The 21,537-nt window shown below is 48.3% G+C and overlaps 1 protein-coding gene across 4 annotated transcripts in view; it reads right to left on the bottom strand.

Moving 5' to 3' along the window:
* Nucleotides 1–21,537, bottom strand: part of Nfkb1 (nuclear factor kappa B subunit 1) — a 102,679-nt gene that overhangs the window by 9,103 nt on the left and 72,039 nt on the right. For 2 of the 4 annotated variants that reach the window (XM_063260557.1, XM_063260558.1), the window contains exons 11-16: nt 19,505–19,643; nt 16,681–16,830; nt 14,807–14,896; nt 13,715–13,981; nt 12,585–12,726; nt 10,749–10,863 (exon numbers count right to left, since the gene is read on the bottom strand). In XM_063260557.1, coding sequence (XP_063116627.1) covers nt 10,749–10,863; nt 12,585–12,726; nt 13,715–13,981; nt 14,807–14,896; nt 16,681–16,830; nt 19,505–19,643 — 903 coding nt within the window. The remainder of the gene's footprint in view (nt 1–10,748; nt 10,864–12,584; nt 12,727–13,714; nt 13,982–14,806; nt 14,897–16,680; nt 16,831–19,504; nt 19,644–21,537) is intronic. The other 2 variants (XM_003468027.5, XM_005002887.4) reach the window with 1 other exon arrangement.

The raw sequence follows: 21,537 nt of genomic DNA, 5'->3' as shown, positions 1-21,537 counted from the left end.
TGCTAAGTTAAAACACTGTTCTTGGGAGCAGCGTCCTGAGACCAGTCATTATGACTCCTCTGCTGTGATCATTTCTCAAAAGTGTTGTTACACGGTCTACACGGTATAACCAGGACAAGGCCTCTCAGACAAACCTAAAACTGGCTTTGTTGGCACTTAGTGAGCAAAACGTTCACGTGATGATTTGGAAACGGTGTGTTTTCAAAAATGAGTGATACAGACACCCGGCCACGTCCAAGCAGCCAGCAGGGCCCTGATCCAGTCCCCGGCCCTAACCGCATGCCAGTTGAATTTCAGCACATGGGAAAACTTGGAACTTTGCTCTCGGCGGTAAGATCATGCCCTGCATCTAATCACCAAAGGACACACGGACTCCCTGGAGTCTCCATGGGCCAAACTGGCCCACACCCAGTGAGCTCCAGGTGGCACGCAGTTGCCAGCAGTCTGCCTCAGGAGCCAAAAGTGGGCCAGGTGATTCCCAGTGCACCGAGGAAGCTTTGAAGCATCTCTCAAAACCCAGAAATAGGCCTGATTCCAGCCGGAACTCAGGAATGCCATGCTGCCCTGGGACCTTGGTCTGGCCACCACAGGCTTCCTGCACAACTCTCACTGGCCCTGGGGAACAAGTACTGCCCTCGGACCTTGGCCCGCACAGCTGCCCGTTTCGCAGTGAGGAACACCACGCTGCCTTTGGGATCTTGGCTGCGATGCCACAAAACACGGGCTGCCCTCAGATCTTGGCCTGTACAGCCACCCACTTCCTGCGTGACTCCAGTCAGCACTGAGGAATGCCACGCTGCCTCGGGATCTTGGCCCGTGCCCAGTGATGCCCAGACCCAGGACATCTGCTGGCCCCTCAGGGACACTCCCTACCTCCTGGACACAATACTGCTGTTGACCTTCAGCTCTGACCCTTTCTCCCAGAACCTTGGACTACAGCACATTAACTGTGCTAGCTTGAAGGGAGATTCAGTGACTGCCTCACTCAAACAGAAGATCTCTGCAGGCTCCAGTCAGTGTGGTGAGTATGCCCCTAAAATAGAGGTGCGCAGTGGGTAAACAGGGCCAGGAGTAAAGCTCCCTCCAACTAACTGTAACAGCTTGGTGAGTCCAGCAAGAGTGTGGGTGACGCCTTCCTGCACAGAAAACATCAGGCAGGGTGAGGAGTGTGCCAATAAGGACTCCCCCAACTTGGAGAAAGTCAAAAGGGCTTATGAGACACACAGGCACACAACAGGGACACAGTAGGGCCTCACCTGACACAAACACTATAGACAGGGAGATCTGGTGACCTGGAATAACCTGAAGATTAAGTAATAGCAGAACTAAAAGCTGACCCACATCAATACTACCAGGCTTGTCAGCCCAGGAAGAATACAGGACTCACCCAACAGGCCCTGCAGGGGGAAGTCAGGTGACTGGCCCACCTCTTCACTGTGGGGCCCAGAAACTGGACAAACAGCCTTATAGTAGGACCCCAAGATACACACTACCAACAGTTGACACTAGTGGGATTGAAGGACCAAATATTAACTCAAAAGGGGAAAATGGCAAAACAGAAAAGCAAAATGCAATCTCAAACATCTAGTCCACCAGGAGCAAGTACAGGAGACACTGAAATAGAGGACTCCAAAAGTAACACACTGGAAATCTCTGAAAAGATGGCGAGTGAAATAAAAAAACAACTCCATGAGGCTATAAAGGAAATTAAATTAGAAGTACTCTCCCATGTAAAGATAGAAATAACCACCTTAGTAAAGGAACTGCTGAGGACAGCTAAGGAAGAAATAAAGGAAAAAGTACAGAAGCACGGGAAACTGATTGAAATCTTGAATGAGCAATATAGAAAACAAGCAGAATTCATGAGACAAACTCAAAGAGACATCCAAGAAACAAAAAATTCTATTGAGAGCTGGCAGAACAGTTTAAATGAAGCTGAGGACAGGATTTCAGACCTTGAGGACAGTATCACAATTGGCGATCATGAAAGGATAGAACTTTTAAAAATAACAAAGCAAAATGAAATGACAATCCAGCAGTTTCAAGATGATGCCAAGAGCAACAATGTAAGATTAGTGGGCATCACTGATGATGCAGGAGTCAATGTAAATAACATAAGTGAAATACAGAACTAATAGCAGAAAATTTCCCAAACATGGGGAAAAAATCTGATATGCACAGAAGTGAGGCATATAGAATGCCAAACAGTCATAACCAACATAAATCTACACCCGGACATGTAATAATTAAGATCTCAGACATACAGTATAAAAACAGAATACTACAAGCTGTTAAAGAAAAGACACAGCTCACCTATCAAGAAAAGCCCATTAGAATCACAGCAGACTTTTCAGCACAGGCCTCAAGTCAAGAGGAGCTTGGAATGAGGTATTTCAAGCCCGGAAAGAAAACACTTTTCAACCCAGACTGATGTATCCAGAAAAACTTTCATTCCTATTTAATGGAGAAACAAGATACTTTCATGACAAAGAACAACTGAAGAAATTCATGTCCACCAACCAACCCTAGAAAGAGTATGGAAAGATTTACTATATAGAGATAAAAACGACCACAATCCCAAAAACAACAACAGAAAGAAACCACCAGGTAGGACAAGCAATTGAACAATGGGGAAAAACAGAAAGCAAACAACTGGAATATAGCATGGCAAGGTCGAGCCAGTACGTATCAATGATATCCAAAAATGTAAACGGCTTCCATACACCTAGCAAAAGAAATAGGTTGACGGAATAGATCAAGAAGCACGACCCCACAATATGCTGTATACAAGAAACACATCTGACCCAAAAGGAAAGGAAACTAATAGATTAAAAGTCTAAGGATGCAAAATAGTATTTAATGCAACAGGAACCCATTAAAAAGCAGCGGTAACTATTCTGTTTGAAGACAACGTGAACTTCAAACCTAAAATGATCAAAAGAGATAAAGAAGGTCACTACATACTCATTAATGGAAAAATTCAAGAGAAAGAACTAACAATTATAAATATAGATGCACCAAATACAGGAGCACCCAACTATATAAAACAGATATTAGTGGACATGAAAAGCCAAATACACAAGAACACAATTATAACAGGAGACCTTAATACCCCATTGTGACAGAGACAGATCAACTAGACAAAAAGTCAGCAAAGAAATAGAAAAACTGAATCACATCTGTGAGCAATTAGACTTAGTAGATGTTTACAGAGTACACCCAACCACATCAGAACACACATTTTTCTCAGCTGTGCAAGGAACATTCTCCAAAATAGACCATATATTATCCCATAATCCCATAAAATATTCTTAAGTAACTGCAAAGGTATTAAAATTATCCCATGTGTAATATCTGACCATAGCACATTGAAATTGGAAATTAATGGCAAAAGAAATTGCAAAACCTGCATAAATATATGGAAATTAAATAACTTTTTGAACAACCAGTGGGCTACAAATGAAATTAAAGAAGAAATAAAGCAATACCTACAATTCAATGAAAATGCAGAAACAACATACTGCATTCTGTGGGATGCAATGAAAGTGGTCTTAAGAGGGAAATATATAGCAATAAACTGTCATATCAAGAAAACGGAAAGAGAGACTGGGGATTTAGGTCAACGGCATAAGCACCTGCCTTGCAAGCAGGCAGTTGTGAGTTCGATCCCCAGTACCGATAAAAAAGAAAAAGATAAAAAAAAAAAAAAAAAAAAAAAAACCCAGAAAGAGCACAAACAAATGCTTCATCTCACGCTTCTAGAAAAAGAAGAGTAAGTTAAACCTCAATGCTCATAGAAGAGAGGAAATTGTAAAGATTAGAGCAGAAATCAATACTTGAAATTTTAAAAAATACAAAGAATTAACGAATCAAGAAGCTGGTTTTTTGAGAGAATAAACAAAATTGACAAACCTCTAGCTAACCTTATGAAGAAAAAGAAAGAAAAAAACTAAATTCACGCAATAAGGACTGAAAAGGGGGAAATTACAACAGATCCCATGGAAACTCAAAAGATCATAAATACCTACTTTGAAAACCTCTACTCACGTAGAGTGGAAAACACAGAGGAAATGGACAGATTTCTGGAAACGTGAACTACCAAAGCTCAACCAAGCAGAGACAGCAATTTTGAATAACCCAATATCAGCTATGAAATTGAAAATGTAATTAAAAACTTACCAAGAAGGAAAAGCCCAGGTCCTGATGAATTCACGGCTGAATTCTACAAGAAATTTAGAGAAGATTTGATGCCAGTACTCCTTAAACTCTTCAGTGAAACTGAAAAGGAAGCCATCCTCCCTAAATCATTCCTGGAGGGAAGTATCACTCTGATACCAAAACCAGAGAAAGACTCAACCAAAAAGGAGAACTATAGGCCTATCTTACTAGTGAACATTGATGCAAAGATTCTCAGTGAAATACTGGCAAATAGGATGCAGCAAATCATCAAGAAGATTATACATCATGACCAAGTGGGATTCATCCCAGAAATGCAGTGATGGTTTAACATATGCAAATCAATAAATGTACTATACCACATCAACAGAGCCAAAAACAAAAACCACATGGTCATCTCAATAGATGCAGAAAAAGCTTTTGATAAAGTCCAACACATGTTCATGATAAAAACCCTTCAGAAACTTGGAATACACAGTGTCTGCCTCAATCTTATAAAGGCCATCTATGACAAACCAACAGCCCACATTATACTAAATGGACAAAAACTGAAAGCTTTCACTTTAAATCAGGAACAAGACAAGGATGCCCACTATCACCACTCCTATTCAATATAGTTCTAGAAATACTAGCCAGGGCAATCAGACAAGAGAGAGAAATAAAAGGAATAAAGATAGGAAAGGAAGAAGTTAAATTATCATTGTTTGCAGATGACATGATACTCTACATAAAAGATCCAAAAAGCCCCATTAAAAGACTACTAGAAGTCATAAACAAATTCAGCAGTAAAATAATTGCTCAAAAACCAATAGTATTCCTGTACACAAACAAAAAACTCACCAAGAGAGAAATTATGGAAATATCACCCTTCACAATGGCATCCAAAAAAAATGAAAGACTTAAGAATCAGCCTAAGAATGTAAAAGACCTACATGCTGAAAATTATGCTATGCTAAAAAAGGAGATTGAAGAAGATATTAGAAAATGGAAGGACACTCCTTGCTCTTGGCTAGGAAGAACCAACATTGTGAAAATGGCCCAAAACTGTTACACAGATTTAACGCAATCCCAATCAAAATACCATTAACATACCTCACAGATTTAGAGAAAACACTCCTAAAATTCACTTGGAAACAGAAGAAACCTACAATAGCACAGGCAATTCTGGCCAACAAAGGCAAGGTAGGAGGCATCTCAATTCCTGACTTGAAACTATACTACAAAGCCATAGTGATAAAATCATCATGGTACTGACAAAGAAATACACCTGAGGATGAATGGAACAGATTAGAAGATGTAAACACTTCTACAAAGACACTGAGCCACCTGATGCTTGACAAAGGGGCTAAACATGTTCACTGGAAGAAGGATAGCCTCTTTAATAAATGGTGCTGGAAAAACTGGCTCTCCACATGCTGAAGACTGAAACTAGACCCATGCCTATCACCATGCACAAAACTAAAGTCTAAATGGATCAAAGATCTAAATATTAAAACAGAAACACTAAATCTACTGGAAAACAAGGTAGGTAGAAGTCTTGGAGACATAGGGGTACACAGAGAATTCATGAACCAAACATAAACTGCACGGGAAACACCTCAAAGAATCAACAACTGGGATCGCATATTATTGAAAAGTTTCTGCACTTCAAAAGGAATCACCAACAGAGTGAAAAGAAAACCCAAAGAATGGGAAATAATTATAGCCAGCAATCTGCAGACAAAGATATATCCATGCAAACTTATATCCAGAACATATAAACAATGAAAAACATCAAGCTAGAGGCTGGGGATTTAGCTCAGTGGCGTAAGGGCCTGTCTTGCAAGCAGGCAGTTGTGAGTTTGATCCCTGGTACTGATAAAAAGGAAAAAGACAAAAAAACAAACAACAACAACAAAAAAAAACAAGCCCCCAAATTCAAAGACCCTCTCCAAAAATGGGCATCTGAGATAAACACACAGTTCTCAGATGAAGACATACAAATGGCTCATAAATACATGAAGAAATGTTCACCATCACTGGTCATCTGAGACATGCATATTAAGCAGCATTGAGATTGCATCTCACTCTGAAAAGAGTGGCTGCCATCAAGAAATCAACTGATAACAAATGTTGGTGAGGCTGTGGGGAAAAAGGAACACTGCCCCAGTGTTGGTGGAGTGTAGACTGGTGCAACCACTGTGGAAATCAGTATGGAGAGTCCTCAGAAGACTAGGATGGGAAGTTCCATTCAACCCAGCTAATTCCTTCCTGTTTACTATCTCAGAAAACCTGAAAAGGTCAGATCACAGTGTTATATGTGCACCTATGTTCACAGCAGCACAATTTGTAATAGCTAAATCTTGGAAATAACCAAGATGCCCATCAACCGCAGAGTGGATAAAAAAGATGTGGTATTTTTGTGCAGTGGGATATTACTCAGCTATAAAAAGGATGATCTTGAGGCCTTCATAGGCAAATGGAGACAACTTTCACTAGGCTATCCTCATTAGTGAAATACATAAGATCATATTTATCAATATCACATTGTGTCTCTAGTGTAAAAAGTAGTAAGAAATGTGGGAGTAATAAAACCCAAAACGTGTAATTACTATTACAAAAAAGAGGAAAAGAAAGTGCTCTAAAGGAGGCATGTATGTTTAAGTGTGTAGGTTGTTAACCATATTACTGAGTTTTTGCTCGATAGGTGGACACAACTGTTTTCAGTCTCACTGTCTGAATGTCCATTTTTTATGCTTCACTTTTGTAACTTGAACAACTATTTGTAATAGGACAATACTCAATTATCAACTAGTGATTTCTTACTGTTTATTTTTTTGAAATTATGTATTATTTCTCCCCTTTTCCTGTTTTTTTTTTTTTATTTTTTGGTCTTTTTTGAGATGGGGTGTTGCTGTGCAGTTCAGGCTGGCCTTGAGCTTACTTTATAGCTCAGGCTGGTCTTGAACTCACAAAGATCCTCCCACCTCAGCCTCCGGTGTGCTGGGATTACAGGCGTTGAGCCAACACGCCTGGCTTTTTTTTTTCTTTAAATAAAAAAAATGAGTGATACAGGGCCAGGGATATTGCTCAGTGGCACAGCACCACTGAGTACCCCCCAAATGGCAAGACAAACACAACCATGAAGGTACCTTTCGAGGGACTGAGGTTCTTGAGAGAGGACAGTGATGTTTTTTGTGCAAATCAGTCTGCTTCCCAGGAGCCTAGCTCTGCAGTCCAGCGCATCCATCTGCCCGAAGTCCCTCTCCTGAGAGGTGGGTGCCTGAAGCAGCAGTGGCCACCAGCATCCTCACTGGTGTAGGAGCCACAGCGCACGGGAACCGGGAGGGGATGATGCCCGGCTGCCTCAATCTCAGCGACAGAGATTATTAATTGTGCAGGCATGTGATGCCCCTCCCTGCCCTGAGTAACTTCTTTATCTCTCTCCCGAGACTACAGGGGAGGCCTGGACTGGAATCATATCCTCAGAACTTTTGGTGTTGCTGCCAAGAGCTTTCCTCTTAAAAACAAATCTGTCACTAAAGGCCGTTTGCTAATCTGTGTTTTGTGACACGCTATGGGAAACGGGACATGGAGGGTAAGACCGTAGAAAGGAACACAGGTTATAAGATACTGTGCTGCTCAGAAACCAGGAATCACGTCCAGCTCTAAGACTGTTTTATTCACACGACACACACAAATCCCTTACCATGAGTAATAAGAGTTTTGTTATTTTTCTCCTGTAGTGCCCCCAAGGGTTTCTAAGGCACTTAGATGGCTAGTGTTGAGCCCAGGGCTGCTCTGGAAGGTGACACGGTCGGGTTTGAGCGGCCTGAGTGCTGTGTCCGTGGGCAGTGGCCCTGGGCAGACCTGCACAGAACCCCGCGACACCCTCTACACGTACCTAGGGAGGGGGCCCGGGCACCCATGTTCTGTGCAGGGCTGAGCACCAAGGTCAGGAGGCAGAAACAGGCCAAGTGTCTGGCACTGGGAGTGCAGTCCACACATGGTGTATTTACCCACGGAAATCCCACCCCTGAAACACAGGAATTCTGCCTTTGCATAGGGGGAAGGTCCTGCAGGGAGAGGCACTCTGACTTCCCGATACGTAGCCTTCTGCACTATTTTTAAAGCCACAGAGGTCGATATTTTATAGTCATTAAAAACATAAAAGAAAAACATAGGCACCAAAATCACCCCACCATGTTTGGTGGGAGCATTACACAAAATAGTTCAAATCAAACACGGTGGGTGGTTGTGCAGGATGGGAGGAGAGGACAACAGAGAACCGTTTACAGAGAGGATTTTCAAAAATCTTTCACTGTGCCCGTGGGTTATTTTGAGCGTCTCTAGGGCGGGTGGGAGAGGGATTTGATCATGACAGATGGCCACAGAAATACGCTAAGATTAGTGCAGAGTATTTGGGGAGGCTGCTTAAGATAACTGCCAAATAACTCGCATGACTTAGAGAACCATAGGTTCTTAAGTCAAGATTGATACCAGAGGACACCCCTCTTTTTTCTGGTACTGGGAATCGAACTCAGGACCTTGTGCTTGCCTGGTAGGTGCTTGTGCCACTGAGGTATACCCCTGGACCAGGAAACCCTTTAAAACAGAGAGAATCCTAGTGGTTTCTAGCTCTCAAGTCAAAGCTGTCACAGGATATATGTGTGTGTGCTTACGTGTGTGTGTGAGTCAGTACACGGACACATGCATGTGTGAGAAGGCATCGTAGGGAATCCAGAGCCTTTATTGGGTACCAGAGAGATGCGAGCCAGGAATAACGGAACTGTGTTCTGCCTAAGGTCCCCAGATCCGAAGGCTGCAGTGGCCACAGAAGGGGTGTCGGCTTTCTCTCTAGCACCCTGGAGTCTATGACGTGATGCAGAGAGGACTTCTGTCCACACTTAATGAACCACAGTCGCTCATGCCATGGAGGTGTGTCCCCTGAAGGTTCTGCACACATTCTGTGTATACCAAAGCCGGGGTCCGGTGCATCTGCAGGAGTCCCCGGTCCTTACAACCTCTGCAGTCTCACTGTAGCCTTCTCCTGTGGCCTGGGGTGGCTGGGCTGCTGGGACCTGATTCAGGTGCTCCTGTCTCTCCCAAAGTCTGGCTGTGTGTACACATGTGATCTGTGCACACAGAAACCTTGATGGGGACTGTGGGCCATGCAGGCGGGTGGTCTTCAGAAGAGGCCTGAGAAGCCACGAGTCCTGGTCCCAGTTTTACTCATAAACTCGTGACAGTTAAAAAAACAACAGTCTAGGAATCTGAGCGAATCAAGCTCAGTGAACCAAGTGACTTCCCGCCAGCCCCAAGTGGCATAAATTAGAAAGAAGAGAATCCTTAACTGTAAACATAAAATCCGGCCTCATCCCAGTCACTTGTGAGTCAGTGACAAGTCTCCAACCTCATGTTCCATTGCTTCGAAGCAAACAGCCGGAAAAGCTGACTGGTGTCTGGCCTTCAGTGGGAAGGTGATCGCCCTACAGGAAACACCTAAGCCCAGAAGAAATCCACGGAGAGCCACACAGCCACACCGTGGCTTTTAAGGCACATTTTAAAATGTGGAAGAAACAGTAAGGCAGATAATTATTTCCTTTAAAGCTAAAATAAATTAGCATTTAATTTTCTTTAATTAAAATTTACTCTTTCAAGCAAGAAAAGAAAAAACGATTAACATCTTTCTTTAAATCTTGAGAGAGGGGTGGGCTGGGCGTGCAGCGAGATGGCAGCATCTGCTTACCACGTTCGAGGCCCTGGGTTCCCTCCCCAGCACCCCAAAATACAGAAAACTCTGAAAACTGAGAGCTGACACTGATGCCTTTACGAGATGAATAACAATGTGCAATCGTTGGCCACACTTTTGGAGAGACACGAGCACCTGAATCAGGGTCGCAGCACCCGAGTCACCCCAGGCCACAGGAGATGCCCACAGTGGGATTGCAGAGGTCAGAAGTTGCAAGGCCCGGGGACTCAGGCAGGTGCACTGCACCCCGGCTTTGGGTCTGCCAAGCAGTTGCAGCACCTGCCTCCCGTCCAGATCCTGCATGAGCTGACAGGCAGTCCCTGCTGACTCCTCTCCGCACTCTCTACGAGCTGTGCTCATTTCTGTCTCAGCCTGACGGCCCGAGCTCTGGTCCCCAGCTCTGCTCATCTGGAGCTCTCTGTTGCAGAAAGACACCTTCCCTCTCCTTGTTCTGATTTTATCTCCTTTATCTGACAGATACTGGATGTGGGGATTGGCAAAGTACATTTCCGGAAACCTCAAAATTCTGATCAAGGATGGTCTTCTCAAATTTAATTTTTGTTAACTTAATTTTTCTCCACAGCTGTGACTCCCTTTATTCTAGGTTCTCTCTTTAAAGTACAACTTCAGAACGCTGAATTTCAGGGACAGGTGACTTATTATACCCACAGATCAAGAGTCCCCATCACATAAGGTTCCCGCCCAGCAGCCTTTTGGATGCTGCCGTCAAGGAGACCTGGTTGTGTTTTTGCTGCTGACGCTTCTGACACCATAGCAGACACACCGGAACCACCCCGAGTCTGTATGGATTTTTCTCTGTCTGTATGGGATTTCTGCTTACCTGGTAGAGATCATTTCTCATGTTGATGATGTCCTCGGAAATCAGTCCTGAGGTTACTTGCAAGAGGTCCCTCACGAGCTGGGCGTGGAGGTGGATGACAGCAAGGTGCAAGACGCTGGAATGGAGCAGTGTGGAGAACTCAGGAAGGTGTTCACAGCCAAAAAAGACATTCTCAAGAAGTGACCAGACTCGGCTGAGCCTGGCTCTCGGATCCCTGGTTTCACTTGGCCAAAGTTGGTCTGAACCTGTGAAAGCTCCTTGGAGGCGAGCTGCGCCTGGCACTGGGTGGCGGTGGCCCACACCTGGCTCCTGGAGGTGTAAGGGCCAGGGACCCACACTTGAGTCCCAGCGCCACCTCTGCACCGGTCTCACAGGCGCTTCTCCTTTACCTCCTGGACCTTCAGTCTTCCTGACACCCGGCTGGTGCACGAGAGTGAGAAAGCCTGCATGGGCCCGCTCAGGGAGATGTGGTTCCCTGGCCCTCCCACCCGTCCGTGCTGTGCTTCGTGCCTGCTCCTGTCCTCCATCCCCCTCCCCAAACCCCCATCCTGGGGAACTTCCCCAGCTGGAGACTGGCATGCCTTCTTAGTTTGGTTTCTACCTGACTAAGGACCTCAGAATTCAGACTTTCACCCAAAGGTGACCCGAGCTCAGGGAAACCAGTCAAGCCTGAAGCTCTTCCTTGTCTACACTCTCAAGAGAAGCATATTTTGGGCTCCCCAGGTGCATCCACCTGGCCTTTCTGAGCGACTGTGTGCATGTGTGTGGGACCCCATGAGGAGGTAGAAAGGCTCCTGCCAACCTTTTGGGGTGTCCATGTCCTGGCTAGATGAGCCTCTCCCACCAGGTAGGTGCCCATGGGAGCTATATGTACACTGCTGACGTGCAGGTGCCCATCTTCCTCAGATACATCAGCTCCACGGGGCCCAGAGCCATCACTGGGAACTCTGCTGTCCCCTGGGTTAACCTCGTCCTTTGCGGTCACATGCTATAGATTACCGCCTGGATTTAGCCCTAAACAGATCCTCTGCTTGTGCGGTCCCTGCAGGAGGCCAGTGGTCTCACTATGGTTGTGCTGTGAGGATGGAGAACAAAGGTCTCCTTGCTCAGTCCCCAGGCCGGCCCTTTCCACAGAGTGGGCTTCCTTTTTTAACTTAGAAGACAGCACTGGGAGCCCGGCCACAGAAAAGGCCTGCGGGGTGTGCGCACTATTTTTGGAAGGTGGTAGAGAAGCCTGGAATCTGAAGGCTCCTGGCCCTGTTTATTTTTATAGGCCTTTGAGATGACTTTAGAAGTCACAATGAAAGGATGAAGAGAACTCTTTTAGAAAGAGGCAGGCGGCTCCGTGGTGCATTTGCAGGAAGGGGCGCAGCGTGGGGGCTGTCAGAACTGCACCAGGGCCACAGCCTGGCCTCACAAAGCACCACTGTGATTAAAAGCATGATGAATGCTGCCGCTGAGTGCCATCCAACAGAAAGGCAGGTTCATAAAAACGGGACGCTGTGTTCTCACCCACTTTAGTCACCAGATCTGGCACTGGGTGACTCCTAACTCTGCCCCCAAATCATAATGAGCACAAGGGAAGCTTCTGAATGAATTCAGGAGGGTAGTGAGGCACCCACCACGGCACAGCCGGAGACACTTAGGGAAGAGAAGACCAGAGCTGCCTCTGAAAGCATCATGGGCGGTGGGATGAGCGTGGGCGAGGCGACAGTATTCTGAGGCGGATTCGTGGTAACGTCTCTTACTTAAACATTGGCTGTATTTATCCATCCCTTCTGCTTCCCTCACTTCCCAGCCCCAGGATGATCCTCACCACCTGGGAGCCCAACTCACCTGTCGCCATTCTCATCCTGCACCGCGGTGAGATGGCGCTGCACAGCCAGCAGCATCTTCACGTCCCCTGTGACTGCGTAGTCGAAGAGGGCGTTGGCATGGCGCTTGGCGAGCTGCAGGGCCTTCTCCAAGAACAGGTTGTCTGCAGTGCGGGGAGGACAGTCATGTGAGCCAGGGCAGAGCTCAAGTCCTGACAGCGACACCCTTGTGGGTGCAGGTGCTCCTCCCAGGCTCTGCTCTGTTTCCCGGAAGCAGCACAATGAACACCGATTCACGTGGTGACCGGCCGCACTGGGGACGGAGTTAGACAAACCTGACTGTGCCTAGCACGGGGAACTTCAGGAACGGGGTCAATGTCCATTATTTTCCAGGAAACAAATCAATTTCTGATCAATGCTGCTTGGGTATTGCCATGATTTAAAATAACTGATCCCTTGGTAAACCTGAATCTCTAACAACTACCTGGTTAGTCGGCCTGTCACAAAAACACAGCTCCCTGCCACAGGCAGATAACTTTGATCAGCCATGTGGTGTCCTGGTCAACTCTGGTCCTTAAGTCACAGACTGGGGCCTGGTAAGGTCCAGACAGACCCTGCACAGCCAGTCATTCTGTGTTTCCTGCTAAGCAAGGTCAGCGCATTGCTGAGGGAGACAGGAAGGTGCACACATGGTCGAGACTGTGTGTGGCCTCTGCGTGTGGAAGGAGCTTCAGGGAACAGCGAGGGTGACACGGGACCCTACCACCCACGAGTGCTGGCTCCACGTGAACACAACAGTGTTTTCCCTCTGCACTCTGTTCTGCAGTATAAAAGCAAAGTTCCACCTTCAAGCAGCATCAACCCCGTGAAACGGTGACCGTGACCACTGAGCGCCATGCCCTAGGGATGCAGGAACTGGTCTCTGTTATCTGCACCTCAGAAGGCGCTGATGCTGCTCACAAAACCCGAACACTTGCTCATGACTCAGAACGTGCAGGTGGATCACGGAAATCACTGCATGCACAGGTTATTGGGGTCCCCAATTGAGGGGTGATTGGGCCCCGCTGCCCAGCAGAAGCACCCCGGAGTACAGTGGACAGAAGGGAAACGTGCTTGTGAGGAATGCAGCCCCCCGCCCCCAGCGCTGCGCACCCTGAAGCCCCATGTCCTTGTCCTCTTCTGCCGGGGCGTGGGTCAGCGGCACCCCGTCCTCCCCGGGGCTGGGCTCGGCAGGCTCCTCCTCTGCTTCTGTGGCTGGGAGCACTGTCTCATTTTCACCAGCATCACAGCCTTCAGGGTCCTGATTCCGTTCAGTGTTTACAGTTCCTGCGGGAAATGCAGAAAAGCAGCTGCTTCTCATCCAGCCTGCGTTAACATTCGCTGTTTCAGGTAGGTCACGGGAGGCAAGAGGGAAGTGTGCTGGAAAGGAAAGCGAAAATGCTAATAATACAATAATTCTAACAGACTCCATGTCCTAACTAACATGCTTCAAGGCTTATTTATTTATGTATTTAGTTTTCAGTTTTTTGGAGGCAAGGTCTCACTATGTAACCCAGGCTGACCTCGAACTCACAGTGATCCTCTTGTCTCAGCCTCCCGAGTGCTGGGATTACAGGTTTGTCTCCCACACCTGGCACTTCTATGTTTTTAAACTACACTTCTAAAACTTAGGCATTGTTTCATTTATCTGTAGAGGAGAAAAAATGAAGTAAAGTTCTTCTGTTATTGGAGGGAAGTGAAAATTTTTAAAATTCTTGAAAGCATAACAGTGATTGTCTTCCTCGTGCTAATGGACAAGGCAAGGTGTGTGACAAGGTCTCCATTCACGTCCTGCTGGCCATTTCTGGTCCCACTATGCTGTCTGATGGGTTCCCTAGAGCACCTGGGGTTTGTGCACACACCTGGTTCAAATTCGGATTCTGCTACTGCCTTTAGCAAGTGCATGAGGGGGACTCAGCGTCCTCCCTCCAGAGCAGCCTCAGAGACTACGGAGGGAGCCGGGCTCTGTTTTACAGAGTGGAGTGAGGCCTGACTGCAGAATGAGAAACACAGTCAGATCTTCAAAAAGAAAAGAGAAGAGAAAAGGCTGGGGATTTGGGTCAGTGGTACAAGTGCCTGCCTGGCAAGTGCAAGGTTGTGAGTTGGATCCCCGGTACAAAAAAGAAGGAGCAGGAGGAGGAGGAGGAAGAGGAGAAGACCGCAGTCAAGACAGGCCAAGAGTCCTTGTTATAGAAACACCGTTACCATGTTTCATGCCGGCGTTGGACTTGGTGGTTCCAGGATGGAAGGCGATCCCACTGTATGTCGGGAATCCGTAGTGTGGGAAGCCATACCCTGAAATGGCAAGGACAACTAATGGGGCCGCAGGCGGCTGAGAGGCCCCGGGACGGTCCCCCCTGGCTGAGTTAGTGAGACACGCTAAGGGGACCCGGACGGCCAGAAGTCTGCACCACAAGAGCTAAACTGAGCCGAGTCAGGTAATGCCCACGCCCAGCAGCTGGGGAGCTGGAGCCCAGGTCTCTGGGATCCAGATCAAGGGAAGGGGCTCACAGGTGGACACACCCTGACTCAGCCTTGCCTGAGGGAAAGAGAAAATCACCCTGTATCAGGAAAACCAAGGTAACACAGGAAGCATAGTGATCCCCACGGAAAACTGGTGACCTGAGTTCTCATGCCTCTTGGCTAAGAGGGTGACTGGGATGTCTGTGGGGACACAGCCGGCACTAGATGTCCGACCCTCCGACACGGTCATTTTACTTCAGAGAGTCTAACTGAAAAGTAACCTGAAATACAGGAGAGGCTGCGTAGACAGCAGAGGGAGACAGCCATGTAGGTAAAGACAGGAAGCTGCTCTCAAGTCGGTTTGCCCTTTTGGGGAAATACTGCAAGTTGGTAAAATGGTGCTGGTAAATCACACCCGGGCAGCACCTGCCTGGCCAAACGGGAGTGCCCGAGTTCCCTGGAGGTGACAGGCGCACAGGACCACACACACAGTACGGGTGATTAGAACAAGGGGGTGAAAGTAACGTGCATGACCAGCACAGCTGTGCTCAGGAAAAACTTGTAAATACTTACCATGATGTATGCATAAAAATAAGAAACAGTTAATCTCTGATGGCAGGACTTGATGGTTTTAAATTTTCTGTAACCAAGTAGGTACACAGACTCTGTAGTCCAGTGTAACACGTATGTGTAATGTAGTGGTGGGTGTATGCATGTGTGTGTGTGCATGTGTGTGTATGCGTATGTGTATCTTTTCAGTATTTATTAAGGAGAGCAACAGAATCACCCCTTCAAAGAAAAGCAGAGGGGAAACCTACCAATTTACTTATTTATTCAGCGAGGTCTCACTATGTAGCCCGGCTGTCCTTGAACTTGCAGCGATCCTCCTGCCTCAGACTCCTGGAGTGCCGGGAGTACAGGTGTGCACTCCCACACCCAGCTATGCCAAAATACTTAGAGAAGTGTTTTTGGGTAACAGGCCTTGGGCGGCCTTTCCTTCACCTGTGTCCCCCGCCAGGCCAGGTCCCACGGTCTCTGGGGACGCCACACATTCCTACCATACAGTTTAATTATAAATCAGGCACAATAAGAGACCTCACTACCAATAAAACAGAACAATCCTAACGGTGTGCCGTGACAGACTCATGTGGCTGTGGTCTCTCTCTCTAAGGAGTCAAGGCAGCTGCTGGTATTTTTAGCCTGACGCTGACCACAGGTAACTGAAGCCACTGAAAGTGAACTGTGGAGAGAGGTGGGTACTGGGCTGTAAAATGAACATGCATGTCTTAAAAAACAAAGGTACACGTGTAGGGAAGTTTTAATTAGAGACCTCACTTTTTATTTATTTATTTTTTTTTGAGATAGGGTCTTGCTATGTAGTTCGGGATGGCCTTGAACTCACTGTGTAGTCTAGATTGGCCTCAAACTCGCAGTGACCCTCCTGCTGCCTACCAAGGGCTGGGATGACAGGTGTGCACCACCATGCCCAGCAAGACCCCACTTTGAATGATATCGCAGTCACTGCACACACACACATGTGCCTGGAGGCCCCAAACAGGAAGGGGGTGCCCTGCCCACCCTAGAAATGCTCTGGAGGGCACAGCCCTTCTGGGTACCTGGTCCGGTGCCGCCTGTGCCCCCTGCTCCGCTGCCACCACCACCAAACATGCCCCCGCCTCCTGCGCCCGTGCCGCCACCACCGCCGCCGAAGCTGTCTGAGAAGTTGGGCATCAGCTTCTGCCGCTTCCTCTGTACTTCCTCTTTGTCTGTGCACGCAGGAAGGGAAACAGGAGAGAGACCGATTCAGTTCCAGGAGCCGCCATGGGCTTCTGATTCTCAGAGTGTTTTATATCGTAAGAGGAAACAGAAAGCACATGAAGAGGAAGAGAAGCCACGCCGACTCCAACTCTGGGTCCGAGGCTGCAGGTTCTGCAGGCCCGGGGTGATGCAGGCTGCACCACAGCTCCAGACCCCAGAGACACGGGACAGGATATCCTCTCCTAACTGGCTGACACTTCCTGTGCATCCCCAGGGAGAATCACCACACGGTGTCTGCAGGCAGGGACAGGTGGCCAGGAGAGCCGCGGGGTGGCTGTCAGGGCAGCAGGGTAAAGGTTGGGGGGTGCATGGACCAACAGAAGCACGGGATTGGCCCTGGCAGGGAACAGGTAGTGGAGCAGACAGGAGCTCGGTACGGTGCTGGCTGACACGCCAGGAGGAGGACAGGAGGAGGATGGGAGGAGGACAGGAAGCGGTGGAGAGAGGACTCTGGGCCGATGAACTCAGCAGAGATGTGCAGGCAGAGCAAAGGTAAGCGCAGAGACTCCTAAGCAGTGGCCTGGGGTCACCCCAGGGGGCACGCAGCTTTGACACGCCATCAGGAGTGCTCCTGAGCATCCTGGGCTCGGGGTGGTGTGCACAGCTGGGTGCCCATCCCAGGCCCTGCCAACCAGTGGGTGCAGGGTGGGACAGTGCTGACGGCCGGCGCTGGCCACGTGGTCATCACGGTCACTGCCGTGGAGATGCGTGGACCCAGACCCGCGAAGAGATGGATCTGGGCCCCCGTGCCCCGTCCAGGCCACTGCCCCTGGGGTCCGCTGTGCACCCTGCTTCTCCCTGCTTCTCTTTCTCTCTTCTGTGGGTGTCTTACCCCGTGTGTCACTGTTCTCCCTTCCCTCTTCTGGGTGAAGGAGTTTTTGGTTTACACCCAGCAGTCAACGTGGCATTCTTTTTCCAGTCAGGGGCCAGGTATTTAACAACTGTCCTGTTTTTGATTCTTCAGTTTTTGTCAGAAAGATCCCGACTAGTTTCTAACCCTGGGGTGGTGGGCGTCAGGCTGGGGCTGGAGAGAGGACTTTGGGGTGACCAGAAGTACAGCACTTTCCCACCGCTTATACCATCGCTAATCATAGCTGGACTCTTACTCATAGGGCAGCTGTTCTCACACAGAATCCCCGTTTGCTGCAGGAACCTGAGTCACTGCTGGGTGTGGCGGTGCACGTCTGCCATCCCAGCATTCCGGGAGGCTGAAGCAGGAGGACTCTGAGTAGGAAACCCACCTGGGTAGCTTAGTGAGACCATGTCTCAAAGTAATATCTAAAGGGCCGGGAATTTAGCTCAGCAGCGTCAGTGCCTGCCTGGCAAGTGTGAGGTCGTGAGTTTGATCCCTGGTAATTGAAGAAAAAAAAAGTAAAACCTAAAAAGGGCTGGGAATGTAGCTCAACGTGAGGCCCAGGCACCCTAGGACCTCAGGCAGCTCGAAGGGGGAAGTGAGAGGAAGTGGGAAAGACAGGAAGGGACTGGATGGCTGCCCACACCCACCAGCACCCACACTGGGGTTTCCAAGAGATACTGGCAGGGGGGGCACACCCACGCCTGACCCAGCTGCAGAGAGGTCACAGCCCAGGAGGACACACAGCTTGCTGGAGCATCTTCTCATCCCAGGAGAGGAGGGTGGGGTGGGGAGAGGTCTGGATCTGTCTCTGGGCCTCATCTTTGAGTCAGGGGTGCTGCAGGAGATACCTAAGGCCCAGCACAGCCGCTACACCAAGGCGTAGTTCTGTCCTGGACTCTTTAGGGAGGTGGGCTCAGACCAGGAAACATCCGTAAGTACTGATCCACCTAGCGCCTGCTGTGTCTCAGCCAAGAGGCCCCGGAGCTGCTCTGGCCTCTGACCGGACCCCATGACCCACCTGACTCCCACAGGACTGAGACGAAGCCTGGTGTGCTTTCACCTCGATCCTCTCTCCCCTGGCCTGCTCTTCCTCCCTGTCCTGTGTGATCATGTGCATCTGGGAAGTGACCCCGGCCCCTCCCCTGTCCAGGGCCTCCTGGCTCCCTTGCCACCTGGACTCCATGGCTATGTGGCCTCAGATCTACTTCCCTCCACACTGCGGAGGGCGAAGCTTCTCCTGGCCCACGCTCTCACCCGGCTCTGCACTGCGCTCTGACCTGCCGACAGCCCCCTGGGCCCTTGGCATCTCCTCGGCGACCCTGATGCTGCCACTCCACACTCGGGTGGCCTGGCTGTCCCTCAGACCCGTGAGAAACCCCTCCACTTCCGGGTACACCCTCCATGTCCAGGGCCACGTCACTGTGGTCATTGCCGCAGCTGCCGGACTTGATGCCAACTGGGGGCTCCTCCACCTCAGCAGCGAGCCTCGGTTTTTGTTTCTGCCTGACTGAACTACTCAATAAATACTAGATTTCCAAATTTGAACACAAATTCTCCAGGGCCTAAACCTCATACACGTTTGGTGGAGATTACACTATACTTAGAGATTGGACTAATTCCGCAAGCTCAAATTAGCATACTAGCTATCTCATCTCTAAGATAGGGGCCGTGGCTCCACCGCTGCCCAGGAAGCTGTTCAGCAGGTGAGGAGCTGGCTCAGGGTGTCCTCTGAGCAGAGCCAGCAAGAGAGCATAAGCCATGGTTACCTTTGATTTCGGGGTAGTAGAGGAAAGGCTTGGGCTCGCTCGTTTCCAAGTCTGACTTCCTCCGAAGCTGGACAAACACAGATGCCGGTTTGGTGATGTTGATGTCTTTATACTTCGGAGTTTTGAAGACAATAGCAAACTGCAGGGCACAAAGATGCACAGGTTGGTGGAGGGCCGAGGTGTTGAGGGTGGAAACGCTGCACTCTGAACACATTCTTTGCATTTTAGTTTATATCCATGCTCAAAGTGTGCTCCAAGAACACAGCGCCCTATAAGGACGTTCCAGACCCAGCCGGCTCAGCATTCCACACCCACACACTTCTGTGCCTCCACCTGTGTGAAACTGAAACACGATGCTGTTACCATGGACCTCAGTCTCCACTGTTCCATCTGCCCAAAATTTCAGGCAGCTTCCGGTTGTGATTATCACACAGACAAGATGACTGCACAAGCTTATTTCTCCTCTTTGACATCAGTCTCAAAACCTTCCTACATCATTTTGGGCAAAGCCTGTGTAGACAGAGAGAAGCAGCCAGCACCTGCTTTCCTAGCTGAAGAGGAAACCAAGCCAAACCCGTGCTCAGAGTGCCTGACACCTTCACCCCTGCACCGCTGGGATAATTAGGCAATGCGCCATTTGTTGGTTTATTTGTTTATTATGTAACATATTCACAGGGGTTGAAGTTTAATAATTAATAAACTATGGAAAAGGTGCACAGAGTGGAGTACACGGATAGCACTCCCTCCCCTCACGGCCCTGAGTTCACCGGCCCCAGCCCGAGGACTCTGTTGTTACTTTGCTATACCCCTATGTGGTTTCTTATGAACAAAGAATCATTTTTACAGTCATGATGCTCTCCACCTACCTTTTAAACGTTCTTAACGTTGTACCTTTGAGATCGATCTAGGTTAGTCCAGAAAGCACTCACCTGTTTAAGAACTGCATGCATGGCATCTTAGATACACTATGATTTATTGAACTGGTAGCTTATTGATCAATATTTGAGCTCTCAATTTTTTATAAAAACGATGTTTCTCAATCATTCATAAGAAGGAAAGTCATCATGAATGTGGAGGTTTAGCAGTTTTATCTCTGGTCATGCTGCTGGCTGTCACCAGGGAGTCGTCATTTATCAGCCAAAACCCTGCTCAATTGTCTCCTCCGTGACTCATCTCTTGACACAGGGTCTCACTGTGCAGTTCAGGCTGGCTTTGAACTCATTTTGTTGCCCAGGCTGGTCTCAAACTCACAGCAACCTTCCTGCTTCAGCCTCCCTAGAGCTGGGATTACAAGTGTACACCAGCACCCTGGCAAGAAGCCTGTTCCTTTTTTACACTTTCCAGATTGATCTGACAGGTCTTGATACAGCTTTGACAGAACATCTAGAATGCTTTCACAGAAAGGCACCACGAAGGACAGAGGACCAGAGCCCAGGGGTGAAGTCTCACCAGCCACTCAGGCCCGTGGTCCAGTAGAACCTACCAAGGTTCTGTGGTGGGAAAGATTTCTAGATGGCCTGCAAAAGTCTTCAAAATAGTGATATAGGGGAAGGAAACTCCTCACCTATTGTATGTCCTGTACGAGTTTGTGTTCTCTAAAATGAACTTTAGGAACAACAGAGGTTAAGAGCAGAAATATTTAGTGAGAGAAGGAAAGCTTCTGTCTGAGACAGAGACGGAAGGGGTCCCGAGTCGGCTGCCAGGGACTCTGTCTTTTCTCGGGATTTTTATAGAGTAAAAACCATGAGGTGAGGCGGGTCTGAAATTGGGAAAAACTGGGAACTTGTGCGGTAGACCGGCAGGAGGTGGGACAGAGCTATGGTGGACCACTTAGTTTAACTGTTCAGGTAAAATTGACCAAATCAGGCACTAATGGGGAAGTGAGTCACGTAGGAAGCGAGCGTCCTTACAGATCGATGATGTTTCTTTAGGGGGCTGGGATGGTGGCTCCTGGCTTCTCGAGGTGATCCGGATTTAATCCCTAAGGATTATACTTAAGGGTGTGGCTGCATTTGTTTGGCTTTTTGCCCTGA

The sequence above is a fragment of the Cavia porcellus genome, unplaced genomic scaffold (genome assembly GCF_034190915.1).
Source record: "Cavia porcellus strain 051 isolate PalLab524CR breed Dunkin Hartley unplaced genomic scaffold, mCavPor4.1 scaffold_14, whole genome shotgun sequence".
In the NCBI taxonomy this organism is placed as follows: domain Eukaryota; kingdom Metazoa; phylum Chordata; class Mammalia; order Rodentia; family Caviidae; genus Cavia; species Cavia porcellus.
Note: the sequence above shows the minus strand (reverse complement) of the source record. Positions and strands in the feature narration are given on the sequence as shown.